Source organism: Hyperolius riggenbachi, chromosome 7 (genome assembly GCF_040937935.1).
Source record: "Hyperolius riggenbachi isolate aHypRig1 chromosome 7, aHypRig1.pri, whole genome shotgun sequence".
NCBI classification, from domain to species: Eukaryota; Metazoa; Chordata; class Amphibia; order Anura; family Hyperoliidae; genus Hyperolius; species Hyperolius riggenbachi.
In genome coordinates, this window is record NC_090652.1 from 24,801,116 (window position 1) to 24,816,801 (window position 15,686).

Consider the following 15,686-nt stretch of genomic DNA (forward strand, 5'->3'; position numbering starts at 1 on the left):
GATAGATAGATAGATAGATAGATAGATAGATAGATAGATAGATTTTGATCTAAACACAATTCTTCAGACAATTTATACCCAATATTTGCTCTTTATTAAATGTTTTGAAGATTGATAGCGCCACATGTGTTGAGATAAAGACTGGTGGCTATCTTGACCTACTTGGTCTTGCAAGCTGTGAGACACATAACAGCTTTATAATCAGTAAGTTTACTCTCATTCCTCCTCCTCTGCACTGCACAATAATCAATAACAAAACCCAGCTTGAGGAGGGCATTTTTCACAAAGCTCTCATCATGCTTAAACAAATGAAATCTCTCTCCTCCATTTATAACGTAAGACGCATTTAATAACCCAGCTAATATCAGGTGGCCTCCGGGTCTCAGCAGCTTTGAGATTTTGTCCAGGTTCCTCATATAATCATCTTCATCTTTGCTGATGGCATTCAACATCAACCCACTAGTGACACAGTCGGCGAGTGGAAGCACAACAGGATATGTTATATTCTCATTATCAAAGTCACATGATATGACGTGACTGATGGCTGTCTTTAGTTGCACTTCCTTGTCCTGAATTTGTTCACTGAAACAAAATAAATAGATTTATTTAATATTTATTTTTCTATTATATTTATAACAGGGATGAGCAGAAACTACGCCAGTGCGAATTTACACGTCGTATTTTGCATCTACGCATCGTAGTTCGTAGGCGAAGTTTCAAAACTACACTTACGCATTTACGCCTAGCGAAGCACCGCTATGCGTAGTTTACACAAGCTATGCGTAGTTAACATGTGTATTGCGAAGTAAACTACGAATGCGGTAACCGTGTATATTTTTCCGCGTACAGATCAAATTTACGCTCGCGCATGCCTAGAAATATTATTTATAGTTGTACGTAGTGAATATTTGATTTCGGAGCCGTAGTTTGGCGAAGCGTAATTGCATAAAACTACGCGTAGTTCCAGTGTAGTGAAGTTGGCTGACTACGACCATCCCTGATTTATAAAGCGCCAACATATTACGTAGCGCTGGACATTAGTTTAGGTTACAGACAATATTACAGACAATATTTAGGGGTGACATACAGCAATATGACAATACAGGAATACAAGAAAACCAGATCACACAGCACAGTATGAGTACAAGGTAATGCTTAGTCAGTCACTGGATGGGTGCATGAAGATTAGGCAAGTTGAGTTTACTCAGATCCATAGGATGGGTGTACGTTGATGCAGGTGCGTGATCAGATAGGAGACACAAGGAAGAGGACCCTGCCCAAATGCTTACAATCTAGAGGGAGAGGTGGGGACACGAAAGGTAGGGGACCATAGTTGAGCTGCGGGTTTAGAGCACTTGTGAGGGGTGGTAGGCCAGAGTGAAAAGGTGGCTTTAGAATGATCTTGCATTGCAGCAGAATTAAGCAGTCAGTTCTGGTAGGAACCTGGCACTGATGTATCACTGGTTACTTGTACCACATTTTTTTACAGTAACTCTCTCCTGACTCTGCTACTTCTGCCTAATTCTCTTCTGGTGAAAAAGACTAGGTCATCACTATGCTGGAGGGGCACCATATCCATTTTTCCAGCCTGTCCATTGCAGTTCACACACATGAATGATAACACCTGTGTTATGCAATGCGCACAAATGTGAATCCAGAGGGACACAAGATAGCACATTTGCCTTCCCAGCTAACATCAGGCTAAGCATGCTTGATGTCCTCCAGACCTCCACTACTCTATCACCAGGGTGAATAATGAGCCCACTACTTCTACCTTTGTCTCAGTGTGACCTTGCACAGATGTGACCATGTGCAGCATGGAGACCAGGTCCTTGAGATGCACCATCAGTCATCTATAAGCCTTCATAGGAGCACCAAAAAATGGCTGTGTGGCGCTAGGTCCCCCTGCACCCACCTGTGCATTGCTGCTGTCACTGTTGGATTGGATGCCCCTTCATATGTGAATGCATTTACCTAAAACTGGAATATGCCACCATTAAAAAGTTTGCTGCAGTAAAAGAAAAGAAACTGAGAGCCCAAATAGTGCAGTATTCCAAGGTAAAAAGAGTAAATTGGTATAAAAATGTAAATGTACTCACAAACGTGAGTTACTGCTGAGGCAACCACTGAAAATGCAGGTGGGGAGATAAGACTCAACTCCACTCGGGTTTAAGAATGTTGCTCTCTGTGGATTTAGAAAAGGGGGTTGACACCACACCACCAAGGGTGGACTCAAAATAACAGCGCTCTAACGGAGACGCCAGTTGAGCATATCACAATTATCATAAGTAACTCCACAAAATATTTGCAAATATTTTATGGAGGTTTTTTTTTGATTAAATACATTTTTCAGTGGGCCCTTAACTGTTGAGTCTACTTTGGGGAGGTAAGTCAACCTCTGCCTCCCTTATTAACTGTTTTAAGGACCAGGGGTGGTTTGCCTGATCTGTGCTGCATGGACTCTCCAGCCCGCAGCACAGATCAGGAATATGCCAGGGTGATCAGACTTACCCCCTTTTTTCCCCACTAGGGGGATGTCCTGCTGGGGGGGTCTGATCACCGCCAGCTTGCTGCGCTTTGCGGGGGGGGCTCTTAAAAGCCCCCTCCGCAGCGTTTTCAGTGCTCCGTCCCTCTCCCACCCACTCCCTTCCCCTCTGAGCGGCGTAGGACAGATATCCGTCCTGCGCATTGTAGGATAGGCTTCAGCCTATCATATGCCGGCCATTCCCTGGCCAATCAGAGTCCTGAGATCGCCAATCTGCGTTACGGCGCTGCTGCGCAGCAGCGCCGTATGATGTAAACAGTGGGGATTTCTTCCCCGCTTGTTTACATTTTGCCGGCGAGCCGCGATCGACACCCTCCGTGAACTGACAATGGAGCGGCCGTTTCCATGGTAAAACACTTAAGACCTGCCGACGCCTATGGGCGTTAGCTGGTCGTTAAGTGGTTAATTGTTTTATGCTCAACTGGCGCCTCCATTCTAACATTGTTTTTGCTGCAGTAAGGTACAGTACCAGATTGTTCTTTTCTTCTTTAGATCATAGTGTGAGCTATGTCTTCACCAAATCCCCTACCCTGAAAGACTCTATGCTGTTGAAAACACCTCACCTCTTTCCTTCCAATTTAGTGGCATGGGCCGATGCGTGTGTCCAAGTAAAACATCCAGTACGAGTGTCCTTCCATCTGCTTGTCTCCATGTTACATCTCTCATTGAGCTTCAGTATGATTATGTCCTTGAAGATATCACAAGCTGGGTATAGGTGATGGATGAAGGAAGCGAAACTAACATCAATCAAAACATCTCCCTTCACAAAACCTGCAGGGTTTGGTAAAACAGTCTATTAAACACATCAAATGAATGAAGCTGTTGATGTAATTTTAATGTATCTACTACCTCTTAACCTCCCTGGCGGTTGCCGCACAGAAGGATTTCTCAGGCCCTACTGGGCCGATTTTCATAATATTTTTTTGGTACACGCAGATAGCACCTTGCTAGCTGCATGTACAAACCAATCACTGACGCTCCGCGCCGATTCGCCGCTACCCGCCGCGCCGCCCCCCCAGACCCCTTGTGCAGCCTCGCCTATCAGTGCCAGGCAGCACTGAGGGGTGGATCGGGACTCCCGATGATGTCACAACGTCGATGACGATCATTGCCATGGCGACGGGGAAGCCAAACAGGAAATCCCGTTCTGAACGAGATTTCCTGTTTGCGCTAATTGCCGTAAGCGATCGGAAGGGGTAGGGGGATGCTGCTGCGCTGCCCCCTCGCGGTTTTAATAGACCGCCAGGGAGGTTAATACATGTTTTCAGCAATAGCAGCTATCGTTTTATAAATCAAACCAATGCCCAACCTTATAGAAGAAATGCAGTGAAAATAACATAATGCAAAACATGCTTAATTTGTACAATAATTATGTATAAAGGATTTAGCCAGTGTGTGCCCATTGTAAAAGCTTTAAAAGCTTTCCTCTCCCTGATTTACACTCTGACATTTATCCCATGGACATTTTTACTGCTGGCAGGTGATGTCACTGAAAGGAGATGCTGCTTGCATTTTTGGCAGTAGGAAACACCTGTTAACCTACTTAGCGGTAACCCCGTGTGTGATACGGGGTACGCCGCCGGAGGGTGCCGCACTGCCGCTCAGGCCCTGCTGGGCCGATTTAATTAATTTTTTTTTTTTTTGCTGGACGCAGCTAGCACTTTGCTAGCTGCGCCAGCACCCCGATCGCCGCCCCCCAGACCCTGTGCGCTGCCTGGCCAATCAGTGCCAGGCAGCGCCGAGGGGTGGATCTGGAGTCCCAATGACGTCCCGACGTCGCTGACGTCGGTGACGTCATCCCGCTCCGTCGCCATGGCGACGGGGGAAGCCCTCCAGGAAATCCTGTTCTTTGAACGGGATTTCCTGATCGATGCGGGGGGATGCCGCGATGCCAGGTCGCGATGCCATTTAAACCATTTAACGGCAGCTTTGTCGGCTTTGGACTAATAATGTCCAAAACTGACAAAGCTGCCGTTAAATGGTTTAAATGGCATCGCGACCTGGTGCTCAAACAGGCGGACAAAGGGGGGAATGTGGTGATCATGTCGAGCGAGTTCTATACGAAAGAGGCCTACAGGCAACTGAAAAATACTGAGTTCTATCAGAGGTTGGGAAGCAATCCGAGGCATAGGTACCAGTCAACTCTCCGCACTTTGTTAAGGCGAGGAGTTGAAAGTGGGTACATGTCACAGAGGTTGGCAGTTGACCTATTCCCCGTGTCCCCCCGGCACCCTGTGTGGTATCACCTCCCTAAATTGCATAAGTCCGCGGAGAGCCCCCCAGGAAGACCTATCGTCTCAGGGTGTGGCTCTCTGACGGAACGCCTGTCCAGGTTCCTTGACCATCTGCTGCATCCCTTACTCGTGGGGGTTCCGGCCTATTTGGACGACACACTTGATACGATCAATATGGTCGAAAATATTATATGGGAACCTGATTACACACTGGCCACTATTGATGTGGAAAGCCTGTATAGCAGGATACCCCATTAGGAGGGACTGAGAGCGGTTCGGAAGTTCCTGGACAGGACAAACAAAGATGAAGGGTACAAGGACTTCCTTTGTGATTGTTTGAGGTTTACCTTAACACACAATGCCTTCTTGTTCGATGGAAGGTGGTACCACCAGACATCTGGGACGGCCATGGGGACCTCTGTGGCATGTACCTATGCTGGCCTCTTCCCGGGAGCGTGGGAGGAGGATTATGTGTGGGCCCTAACAACCCCTACAGGTGTAACATCAAGAAATGGGCCCGGTATGTGGACGATGTGCTGGTGGTGTGGCAGGGAGGTACAGTAGCTTTCGAGGCCTTCATGGATTATCTTAACGATAATCGGGTGAATATGCGCTTTACGTCAGAAATAAATGAGGTCTCCATCAGCTTTCTGGACCTCAAGATAAAGCCAGAAGGCACAAAATTGGTATGTGAGGGCTTCAGGAAGACCACAGCCGTTAACTCCCTGCTACACAGGAACAGCTTCCATCCCAAGCATGTCACAACCTCCCTGCCATACGGCCAGTATTTGCGATTAAGACGAAACAATTCAAGTCTAGATACCTTCGAGCAGCAGGCGCAGGAGCTGACTGGGCGATTGGAGGCAAGAAGGTATGATAGACACTCCCTTGAGGTAGCCCAGGATAGAGCAAGGAAAGCGGATAGGAGCTCCCTCCTTACTAGAGGCCCCAAAAATCAGAAGAAGGAAACTTTTACCTTTACTTTCGACTATACCCCGATGTCCAAAAAGTTGACACAAATCATCAAGAAAAACTGGGGAATAATAGTGAGAGATCCTACCCTCCAAAAAGTGTTCCCGGACCCCCCTAGAGTAGCGTATAGGAAAGCCCCGACGTTGGGGGACACCCTGACCCGGAGCGAATACCGCTCACCCCCTGTTCAAAACTGGCTCTCCAATAGACGTCCCAGGGGGAATCATAGGTGTGGTAACTGCAGCTACTGTAAGAATATGTGGGAGGGCACAAACTACCGGCTAGGTGGCCTGCAGTGGGAGGTGAGAGCCTTTATCACATGCCAAACCAAGTTTGTCTCGTATGTGATTTTTTTCCCCTGTCTCTTTTACTATGTAGGTAAAACTACCCGCCCCTTGAAAGAAAGAGTAGGGGAACATTTCAAGTCAATTAAGTCGGGTAAAGGCAGCCCGAGGCTGATTGAACATGTAAGGGAGGCCCATGGGGGTAGGGCAGGGTGCTTGAGATTTGCAGGCCTTCTGCACGTCGCCCCTTCATGTAGGAGAGGTGACCGCGACCGAGAATTGACCAGACGGGAATCGCGGGTCATCTTACGTGCAGAGGCCTTGGGGCCGCTAGGCCTGAATTATAGGTTGGAGTTATCTTGCTTTCTGGACCCCTGAGGACTCCTACTAGCCCCCCCCCCACTTTGACTCCAGCCTTTTTGTCCACAATATACCTTCTTCCATATCTAACTCCCCAAATCTTGGTGGTTGGGTCTAACTAGTCCACTTTTACCTCTCTGGGTTTACCCTGGACACTTCCCTTTTTCGGAATTCTTTCCTATCGGCCTGTGAAGCACAACCAGGACGGACCAGTTGCCAGATCACGACGTTGAGTGGGGTTTAAAGGGTGCAGAATGCACCGCCAGGTTCTCAATAGGAGACCAGGCTCCCCACCACTTCGACCAGGCGTAGATGTAGCCAGCGGACCAATGGGGGTCCAAGCCAGCCTTTGACCCAATGTTCGGAGGCTGACTCTCTTCCCTTTTCCCTCCCCTTTCCCCTTCCTGTGCTTGGATATAGGGGGAGAGATGCCTGGGCGTACGACCTCGGCCTGGGGGGGTCGGATCTGGCATATGGCCCGGATTTTGGGGTTATTCCTGGTGGTGGGTTCTGTGGTGTGTTGGCTTCTCTATAGATCCAACTACTCTAGTCTGCCTAGCATTTCCTGGGTTTGCCCCCATGTGAATCCCACGGGTGTCCTCTTCCTTTCAGATCCCTTTCCTCCCTGTCCCCTTTTCTCTACGCTCAACCAGATGCTTGTCAACTACAGGTTTCTGATTTATAGTTCACCTGGCTTGGAGGCCCAGGACTCTGGCCCTCTAAGCATTTCCATTGAGGAAGTGACCTGCCCCCGTTTCTGAATACAGAAGCAGGATGCTCTTGGGTCGTTCAGGTATGGGGTGGACAGTCCTATATACACCTCTGCTCCTTGTAGATGGAATTAAACCAAATAGGAGTATGGGTGTAGTCCTGAATGTGAATACGCCCCACTGGGTCTCTTTCCATGCAATTTTACCCCCTGATCTTTTTTAATGGGACCCCCTTTGGGTTGGGACGGATGGGGTGTTTTCCACCCCCTTTTAAGCTTATACTAATAAAGGGCGAGTTTTAAATATGTAAAACTTTAGGATTCCGGAAAGTTATGCCATCATGCTGGCATCTATGTATGCCTCTAATAATGCACTGTTGCACTTTTGATTTTATGCACTTTATTTGCCATAATGTCATGCACCGAGATGAGTAATGTTTGTTTATCAATTCCTGTTTGCCAATGCATCATATGTATTTCACGTATTTGCCTTGTTTGCACATGTCACTTTCCCATTGGCTGCTTAGCGCAGTCCAGCACGATGATGTAAGCTAGATGCTTAATTCTCTCCGTAGAGCGGAGAGTCTCCGCCCCTTCACCCCTGACCCTCACTACCACGCAACTCTCACCAATGGGGCATCGCTGGGGGCGCGGCTTGAGGACTGTATGTAAGAAGCCGTTCAGCGCTGCCCCGTTTTTGGACACACGCACGTGAACAAGCGTCAAACGGCTGTAGTGCTGTCCGCACATCCCCTGGTCACCTCTTCCCTGCTCACCCCGGCATCCCCATTGATCCAGGTTTGACAGTTCTGTTTTCTTAATGTCATCAATACTGGCTGTTGGCTGAAAGACAGAATCAATAAACGTGCAAGAGGAAGGTGCACAGCGCTGTCTTTGTGTACTTCATATTTGAGTTTGTGCCCTGCACTGTCCAAAAGCTTGATGCACTTCCCTTTGCTTGGACTGTGAGCTGACTACTGGGTGCTGTTGTATTGGTGAAGCCGATTGCAGATATATTGGAGCTAGCTGTGCCCCCCACCAAACCAGCTGTGTGCCAAGTGTTTTCCTCCACTGAAGTGTAAAAAGAAATTACAGCCATAAAACCCTTTCCTGTCAGTAAATGGTTTATGAGAGCAGGAAAGAGATAAAAAGGTTCAGTAGTTCATATATTTTAGCTTTGGCATACTTCAGTGCATGCGTCATTAAACAGAGATAATGAAACAGTAAAAACTTTAAAACTAGATTTAAATATAAAATAAAACTGTGGAATATCTAAAAAAAAGTCATTTTTAGGAGAAGGAGGATAGATTCAGTTGTTTATCTCATCAGTTTTTATTCACCCCGGATTTCCCTTCAGGGAGAAAATTATTATCCATTTCAGCCCGCGGGTATTTTTCTCCTTTTGCATCAGAGCAATGTTCACCTCCCATTCATTCGCCAATAACTTTATCACTAATTATCACATTGAATTGATCTATATCTTGTTTTTTTCTGCCACTAATTAGGCTTTCTTTGGGTGGTACATTTTTCTAAGAATTATTTTTTTCTAAATGCATTTTCACAGGACTATTAAGAAAAAAATGGAAAAATGTATTATTTCTCAGTTTTCTGCCAATATAGCTTTAAAATAATACATACTACCACAATTAAAACCTATGTATTTTATTTGCCCATTTATTCCAGTTATTACACCATTTAAATTGTGTCCCTATCGCAATGTATGGCGCCAATATTTTATTAGGAAATAAAGGTGCATTTTTTCAGTTTTGCGTCCATAACTATTTACAAGCTTATAATTTTAAAAATGTTCATACTATACCTTCTTCACATGCACATTAAAAAAAGTTCAGACCCTAAGGTAACTATTTATGTTTTTTTTTTTATTGTATTTTTTTATTTTATTTGAGTAATTTTTGGTTTCTATTAGAAAGATAGTGGCTTCTGGGGAGCGCTCCTAGCATTTTATCTGTTTCTGCAAATAATCATCAAATGAGAATAGTCCATCATTTTTTAACTAGAGATATAGTCTGAACTCTGCCCAGTAAAGCACCTACACTGTATGCTTAAATATGTGTGTTAAAATTTTGCTCTAATCCACTGTCTATTCACATAAGTCTAACATATGTCCACAACTACTAGCAAACAATGCTTTGTTAATAAGACCACTATCAGTACTATGTATGTATGTGTGGGTGTTGTATTAGAATTCTATAAAAACGTATTTAAGAAAAAAAAAACTTGGCTGTGTATTTCTTTCACTGTTAACGTTTTGTACCCCTATACCAGTGATGGCTAACCTTGGCACTCCAGTTGTCGTGGAACTACAAGTCTCATGAGGCATTGCAATACTCTGACAGCTCTAAGAATAACTCAGGGAGGCAGAGGCATGATGGGATTTGTAGTTTTCTCACAGCTGGAGTGCCAAGGTAAGCCATCACTGCCCTATACTAATTCTTCCTCTGAGGGAGGGTGTTGTCGGGCAGGCATCTGGAGCACACCCAAATGCCACCATGAACCACCATAGACCCTAGACCCCCCCTTCTCCTGGGCACCGAAGGTAGAGGAAGAGCCCCTGGTATGGACAAAGCCTCCGGGAGAGGGAGAAGGCTTTGCCAGCCTTCTCTGTCAGAGCCTCCCCACATCATGGTGGTCTGAAATAGCTTAGGTTGCTGAGCCCCACGCAGCTATACCAGTCTGCATGGATGGCAATGGTTTAAAAAAGGTTTGGGACTCCTTATATTTTTTTTTTTTACAGCTGTACTGTGATTGCTGACAAAAGCATTGCAACTTGGCCATGGTGGTCATAATACATTGCATACTTACCACCAGGAAACGCCAGACGTGCTTAATTACAAACAGGAAACTTCAGCAGGAAATGCACTGCTGTTTCTGGGGATATATATATTTAAATTTTCACTACCGATGGGCAATGCATTTATCCGTCATTTATCCAAATTTTAAAAAAAAAATGTACCCTAACTTTCTCAAAAATTACAAGGTCTTTTTGAATGTTTTTCCCTTATTCTCACTGTTGTCTTACTGCTCTCCTTTAAATATCTAGCATGTTAGGTGATTGAAGCATTATGGGAGCTTTACTATTAACCTCTAAAGTCAGCAGTATTCTTCTTCATGGCAATTTTGCGCTGAATTCTGCTGGTGAATTCATAGAAATATGGGCCGGGGTGAACCAAGAGTGCTTCTAAACTCTTTTAAAAATACTAGCGCTTTGCAAAGGCCTTGGTTAATGTATTTGAATGGGATGGATCACACCAGAGCAATGTGATTTTCTCCCAAATGCAAACGTGGGTCCTTCAGCATTTCTTTGCTTTTCTGAGGCGTTTCATATATGTATAGTAAAGTGGAAAATTGCTCTGAAAATCTCTAGGCATGATTAGAAAATTGCTAGGCACATGCCTAGAATCGTTCTGAAAAATCACTTCAAACAGCGTTGAGCGTTTGTAATTATGCTAGCTCTTTTTGGTGTGCACTGGCCCTGATAAAGGATGAATTTTAATGTGAACTACACGTCAGAACGGCAAAAAAAGATTGGTAAGCAAAAAATAGGCCAATTCACAGTAAAATTCAAGTTCACAAATTTTGCTTGCTCAATGCAATTCTGGAAAAATATGCATTCGGACTTGCCAACTATGCAATTGAATGGACAGTGAATCAAACAGGGAGCTATTTGATCAACAAGATCGCAATTGCAAAAATTAGCTCTTCATTATGATCAACACTACAAACCAAAAGGAACCAGCAGCAGCTATCTGAGCATTACATAGTTACATAGTTATTTGGGTTGAAAAAAGACTTAAGTCCATCGAGTTCAACCAGAGAACAAGTACAACACCAGCCTGCTCCCTCACATATCCCTGATGATCCAGAGGAAGGAGAAAAACCCTTACAAGGCATGGCCCAATTAGCCCCAAAAGGAAAAAAATTCCTTCCCGACTCCAGATGGCAATCAGATAAAATCCCTGGATCAACATCATTAGGCATTACCTAGTAAGTGTAGCCATGGATGTCTTTCAACGCAAAGAAAGCATCTAAGCCCCCTTTAAAAGCAGGTATAGAATTTGCCATAACTACTTCCTGTGCAACTGCATTCCACATCTTAAACACTCTTACTGTTACATAGTTACATAGTTACATAGTTATTTTGGTTGAAAAAAGACATACGTCCATTGAGTTCAACCAGTACAAAGTACAACTCCAGCCCGTCCCCCACATACCCCTGTTGATCCAGAGGAAGGCAAAAAAAAACCCACAATGCATGGTCCAATTAGCCCCAAAAGGGAAAAATTCCTTCCTGACTCCAGATGGCAATCAGATAAAATCCCTGGATCAACATCATTAGACATAACCTAGTAATTGCAGCCATGGATGTCTTTCAACGCAAGGAAAGCATCTAAGCCCCCTTTAAATGCAGGTATAGAGTTTGCCATAACGACTTCCTGTGGCAATGCATTCCACATCTTAATCACTCTTACTGTAAAAAACCCTTACAAGGCATGGCCCAATTAGCCCCAAAAGGTAAAAAATTCCTTCCCGACTCCAGATGGCAATCAGATAAAATCCCTGGATCAACATCATTAGGCATTACCTAGTAAGTGTAGCCATGGATGTCTTTCAACGCAAAGAAAGCATCTAAGCCCCCTTTAAATGCAGGTATAGAATTTGCCATAACTACTTCCTGTGCAAATGCATTCCACATCTTAAACACTCTTACTGTTACATAGTTACATAGTTACATAGTTATTTTGGTTGAAAAAAGACATACGTCCATCGAGTTCAACCAGTACAATGTACAACTCCAGCCCGTCCCCCACATACCCCTGTTGATCCAGAGGAAGGCAAAAAAAAAAAACCACAAGGCATGGTCCAATTAACCCCAAAAGGGAAAAATTCCTTCCTGACTCCAGATGGCAATCAGATAAAATCCCTGGATAAACATCATTATTCATAACCTAGTAATTGCAGCCATGGATGTCTTTCAACGCAAGGAAAGCATCTAAGCCCCCTTTAAATGCAGGTATAGAGTTTGCCATAACGACTTCCTGTGGCAATGCATTCCACATCTTAATCACTCTTACTGTAAAGAACCCTTTCCTAAATAAATGGCTAAAACGTTTTTCCTCCATGCGCAGATCATGTCCTCTAGTCCTTTGAGAAGGCCTAGGGACAAAAAGCTCATCCGCCAAGCTTTTATATTGCCCTCTAATGTATTTATACATGTTAATTAGATCCCCTCTAAGGCGTCTTTTCCTTTAGACTAAATAAACTCAGTTTATCTAACCTTTCTTGGTAAGCAAGACCTTCCATCCCACGTATCAATTTTGTTGCTCGTCTCTGCACCTGCTCTAAAACTGCAATATCTTTCCTGTAATGTGGTGCCCATAACTGAGTTCCATATTCCAAATGTGGTCTTACTAGAGAGTTAAACAGGGGCAATATTATGCTAGCATCTTGAGTTTATATTTCCCTTTTAATGCATCCCAAAAGTTTATTAGCTTTAGCTGCAGAGGCTTGGCATCGAATACGATTTTTTAACTTGTTGTCGTCTACAAGTATGATGTCCCCAACTGTATTCCATTTATTTTGTATGGTGCTAGACCATTGGTACGACCAAAATGCATGACTTTACATTTTTCATCATTGAATTTCATCTGCCATTTATGTGCCCATATAGCCTTCCTATCCAGATCCTGTTGCAATATGACACTATCTTCCTGAGAGTTGATGATTCTGCACAATTTTGTATCATCTGCAAAAATAGCAACATTGCTTTCTACTGCATCTATTAGGTCATTAATAAATAAATTGAATAGAACTGGACCCAGAACAGACCCCTGTGGGACCCCACTGCTAACAGTCACCCATTTTGAGTATGATCCATTGACCACAACTCTTCCCCAGTCCTTGCATCCCAACTTTTGCACCAGACTTTTGTTTTGAACAGTGTCGAAGTCCTTTGCAAAGTCCAAGTATATCACATCTACAGCATTCCCAATGTTCACATTAGCGTTCACTACCTCATACAAGCTGAGCATGATAGTCAAACAGGACCTGTCTTTAGTAAACACATGTTGATGCTGAGAAATTAGATTATTTTCTACTATGAAGTTGTGTATAGTATCTCTTAGTAACCCCTCATTCTTATAACTTGCACTCTAAACAACGCCCATAGAAACTAAGCAGGTGGTTTCGGCGCATGCTCACGGCTGGGTGCCGAAACCAGGTGCCCCATAGCAGCAATGTAATGCTGTGCGGGGCGTGTAAATGTAATTTGGAGCTGCAGAGGTTGCTGGACCTCGAGTGAGAACTCAGAGGGGAATAAGTATTTAAAGCCGCCAGGGAGTTTTGTGGCAGCAGGAAGAGCCATCATTTGGCTCTCCCAGTGCCCAACTCACCAGCGACGCGTACATATATATACACATCACAGAAAGGCATGAAGAAGATATAGTAAAATATTGACTGAGAACTTTGGGATTCTCCTAGCAGGTCTTCAGTGTAACCTTTATCAGTCATTAAAGGGACTCCGAGCAGTGCAGAAACTATGGAAAGATGCATACCATTTTGAAGCTCTCTTTCTCCTCTTTCCAACAATATATAAACCGCCGTCTTACTCCTTTTAGTTTTCGATATTTCCGCGATTTTGATCAGGAAAATATTGAAAACTAAAAGGAGTAGGGCGGTGGTTTTTGTGTCGTTGGAAAGAGGAGAAAGAGAGCTTAAAAATGATATGCATCTTTCCATAGTTGCTTGTACTACACAGGACGACTTTTCTCCAAAGTCAGCAGTGAATGAAGCTGCTGACTTTGGGGAAAAGTCGTCCTGTATAATACTAGTAACTATGGAAAGATGCATATCATTTTGAAGCTCTCTTTCTCCTCTTTCCAACGACACATAAACTGCCAACCTACACTTTTTAGTTTTCATTATTTTCGCGTTTGCCACAATTTCGATTGCGAAAATAGTGAAAACTAAAAGGCGTAGGGCGGCGGTTTATATATTGTTGGAAAGAGGAGAGCTTCAAAATGGTATGCATCTTTCCATAGATTCTGCACTGCTCGGAGTCCCTTTAAAAACCCAGGCATTAGTTACATGTATTTGTAAATACACAATAAGGAGATGTTGACAAACCTCCTGAGTTAACCTTGCTTCCTATTCAAGTGTACCAAAGTGGGATGTGTAAAAAAAGAAAGAAAAACATACAGCATACACACAACATGGAAGAACTGTTATATTTTACATACCAGAGCTAAAAATGTAATGAGAATTCATCAAAGGAAATTTCAAAGAATCCTCTGCAAAGTCCATGTCTGGCTTGTCCGAGAAAAATGTCTCAAGGTAATGTCTAGAGTCAAAGTCATCTTCATGGTAGAATTTTTTTGGTTCCCCATCCATTTTCAGGATCTTCTCCACTTTTGGTTTCTCGCTTGTCTTCGATCTTCTCTTTATAGTCATTTACACCAATTACTATGTGATTTACTACTTACTCATAGGTTTCCACGCTCACAAGTCAGTCATGGGGATTCAGCTGACTGCATCATGGCTGATCATAAATATTTAAAAATGACAATAAGCAAAGTATTATATTTCATTGCTATGTGTATTTAAACCCGACGCTGGGGATACAAAAAAAAAAAAATCTTCCAGTTTTATCTATTTATTTAAGTATTTGTATAGCGCCAACATATTACACAGCGCTGTACAGAGTATATATTGTCTTGTCACTAACTGTACCTCAGAGGGGCTCACAATCTAGTTCCTACCATAGTCATATGTCTATGCATGTATCGTGTAGTGCATGTATCATAGTCTAGGGACAATTTAGGGGGAAGCCAATGAACTTATCTGTATGTTTTTGGAATGTGGGAGGAAACCGGAGTGCCCGGAGGAAACCCACGCAGACACAGGGAGAACATACAAACTCCTTGCAGATGTTGACCTTGCTGGGATCTGAACCAGGAACCCAACGCTGCAAGGCGAGAGCGCTAACCCCTATGCCACTGTGCTGCAAGTCAGTTTTAGATGACTTGCAGAATAGTTGGAAATTTTGGAATGTTATTGTTGTTTGTCCTATATTTTCTCTACATCTTTACTGGACTACCATAAATCTCCATGCTTTACTATAAACACCTGGATCAGCATCCCATCTTTAACACATCTGCAGTAAATCTGTATCTTCTCCATAACGCTTACATCTAGCAGATAGTATGGTGAAGTGGTTACATGCACCTTACATTAACACACACTCAACGTTTCTAGGAGGACCTGATTGGAGGCTGCCACTTATTATGCAGACTACTCCCAAGTCCTCATCATCCACTTGCTATAAGTCAGCACAAAACTGCATGTTTAACCTTCTAACATCCGCTCCCTGCCAATTGGCATGAGCAGACCGGCAGCCCCAGGACCACTCCACGCCAATTGGCGTGAAGTCCTTGGGTGGAGTTTTGCAGAAAATCGCTCACCGCTGCGCATCTCCACATAAATGACGGAGCTCTGCTCTGCCATCAGTCTCCCAGTGGCGATCGCCGCTAGGAGACTGTTAAATGGGAAAACCGCCATCTAATAAC

At 44.0% G+C, this 15,686-nt stretch overlaps 2 protein-coding genes across 2 annotated transcripts in view; both read right to left on the reverse strand.

The window, feature by feature from the left end:
* The window catches only part of LOC137524164 (indolethylamine N-methyltransferase-like), a 543,463-nt gene that overhangs the window by 496,839 nt on the left and 30,938 nt on the right, over positions 1 to 15,686 (reverse strand). The gene's annotated exons all lie outside the window — the stretch shown is intronic.
* On the reverse strand, positions 43 to 14,537 carry LOC137525432 (indolethylamine N-methyltransferase-like). Its single transcript, XM_068246515.1, has 3 exons — positions 14,361 to 14,537; positions 3,109 to 3,316; positions 43 to 582 (listed from the first exon to the last, which is right to left on the reverse strand). Exons 1-3 carry the CDS (start codon positions 14,509 to 14,511, stop codon positions 159 to 161), a joined length of 783 nt encoding a protein of 260 aa, XP_068102616.1. The 5' UTR covers positions 14,512 to 14,537; the 3' UTR covers positions 43 to 158.

Excerpts from the sequence above, each read along its gene's own strand:
- LOC137525432 (XM_068246515.1), bottom strand. The coding sequence starts at position 14,511 with ATGGATGGGGAACCAAAAAAATTCTACCATGAAGATGACTTTGACTCT. Across the intron at positions 3,317-14,360 it reads TCATTACATTTTTAGCTCTG|GTTTTGTGAAGGGAGATGTT; the intron begins GTATGTAAAATA and ends CAAACCCTGCAG. Across the intron at positions 583-3,108 it reads ACTAAATTGGAAGGAAAGAG|TGAACAAATTCAGGACAAGG; the intron begins GTGAGGTGTTTT and ends ATTTTGTTTCAG.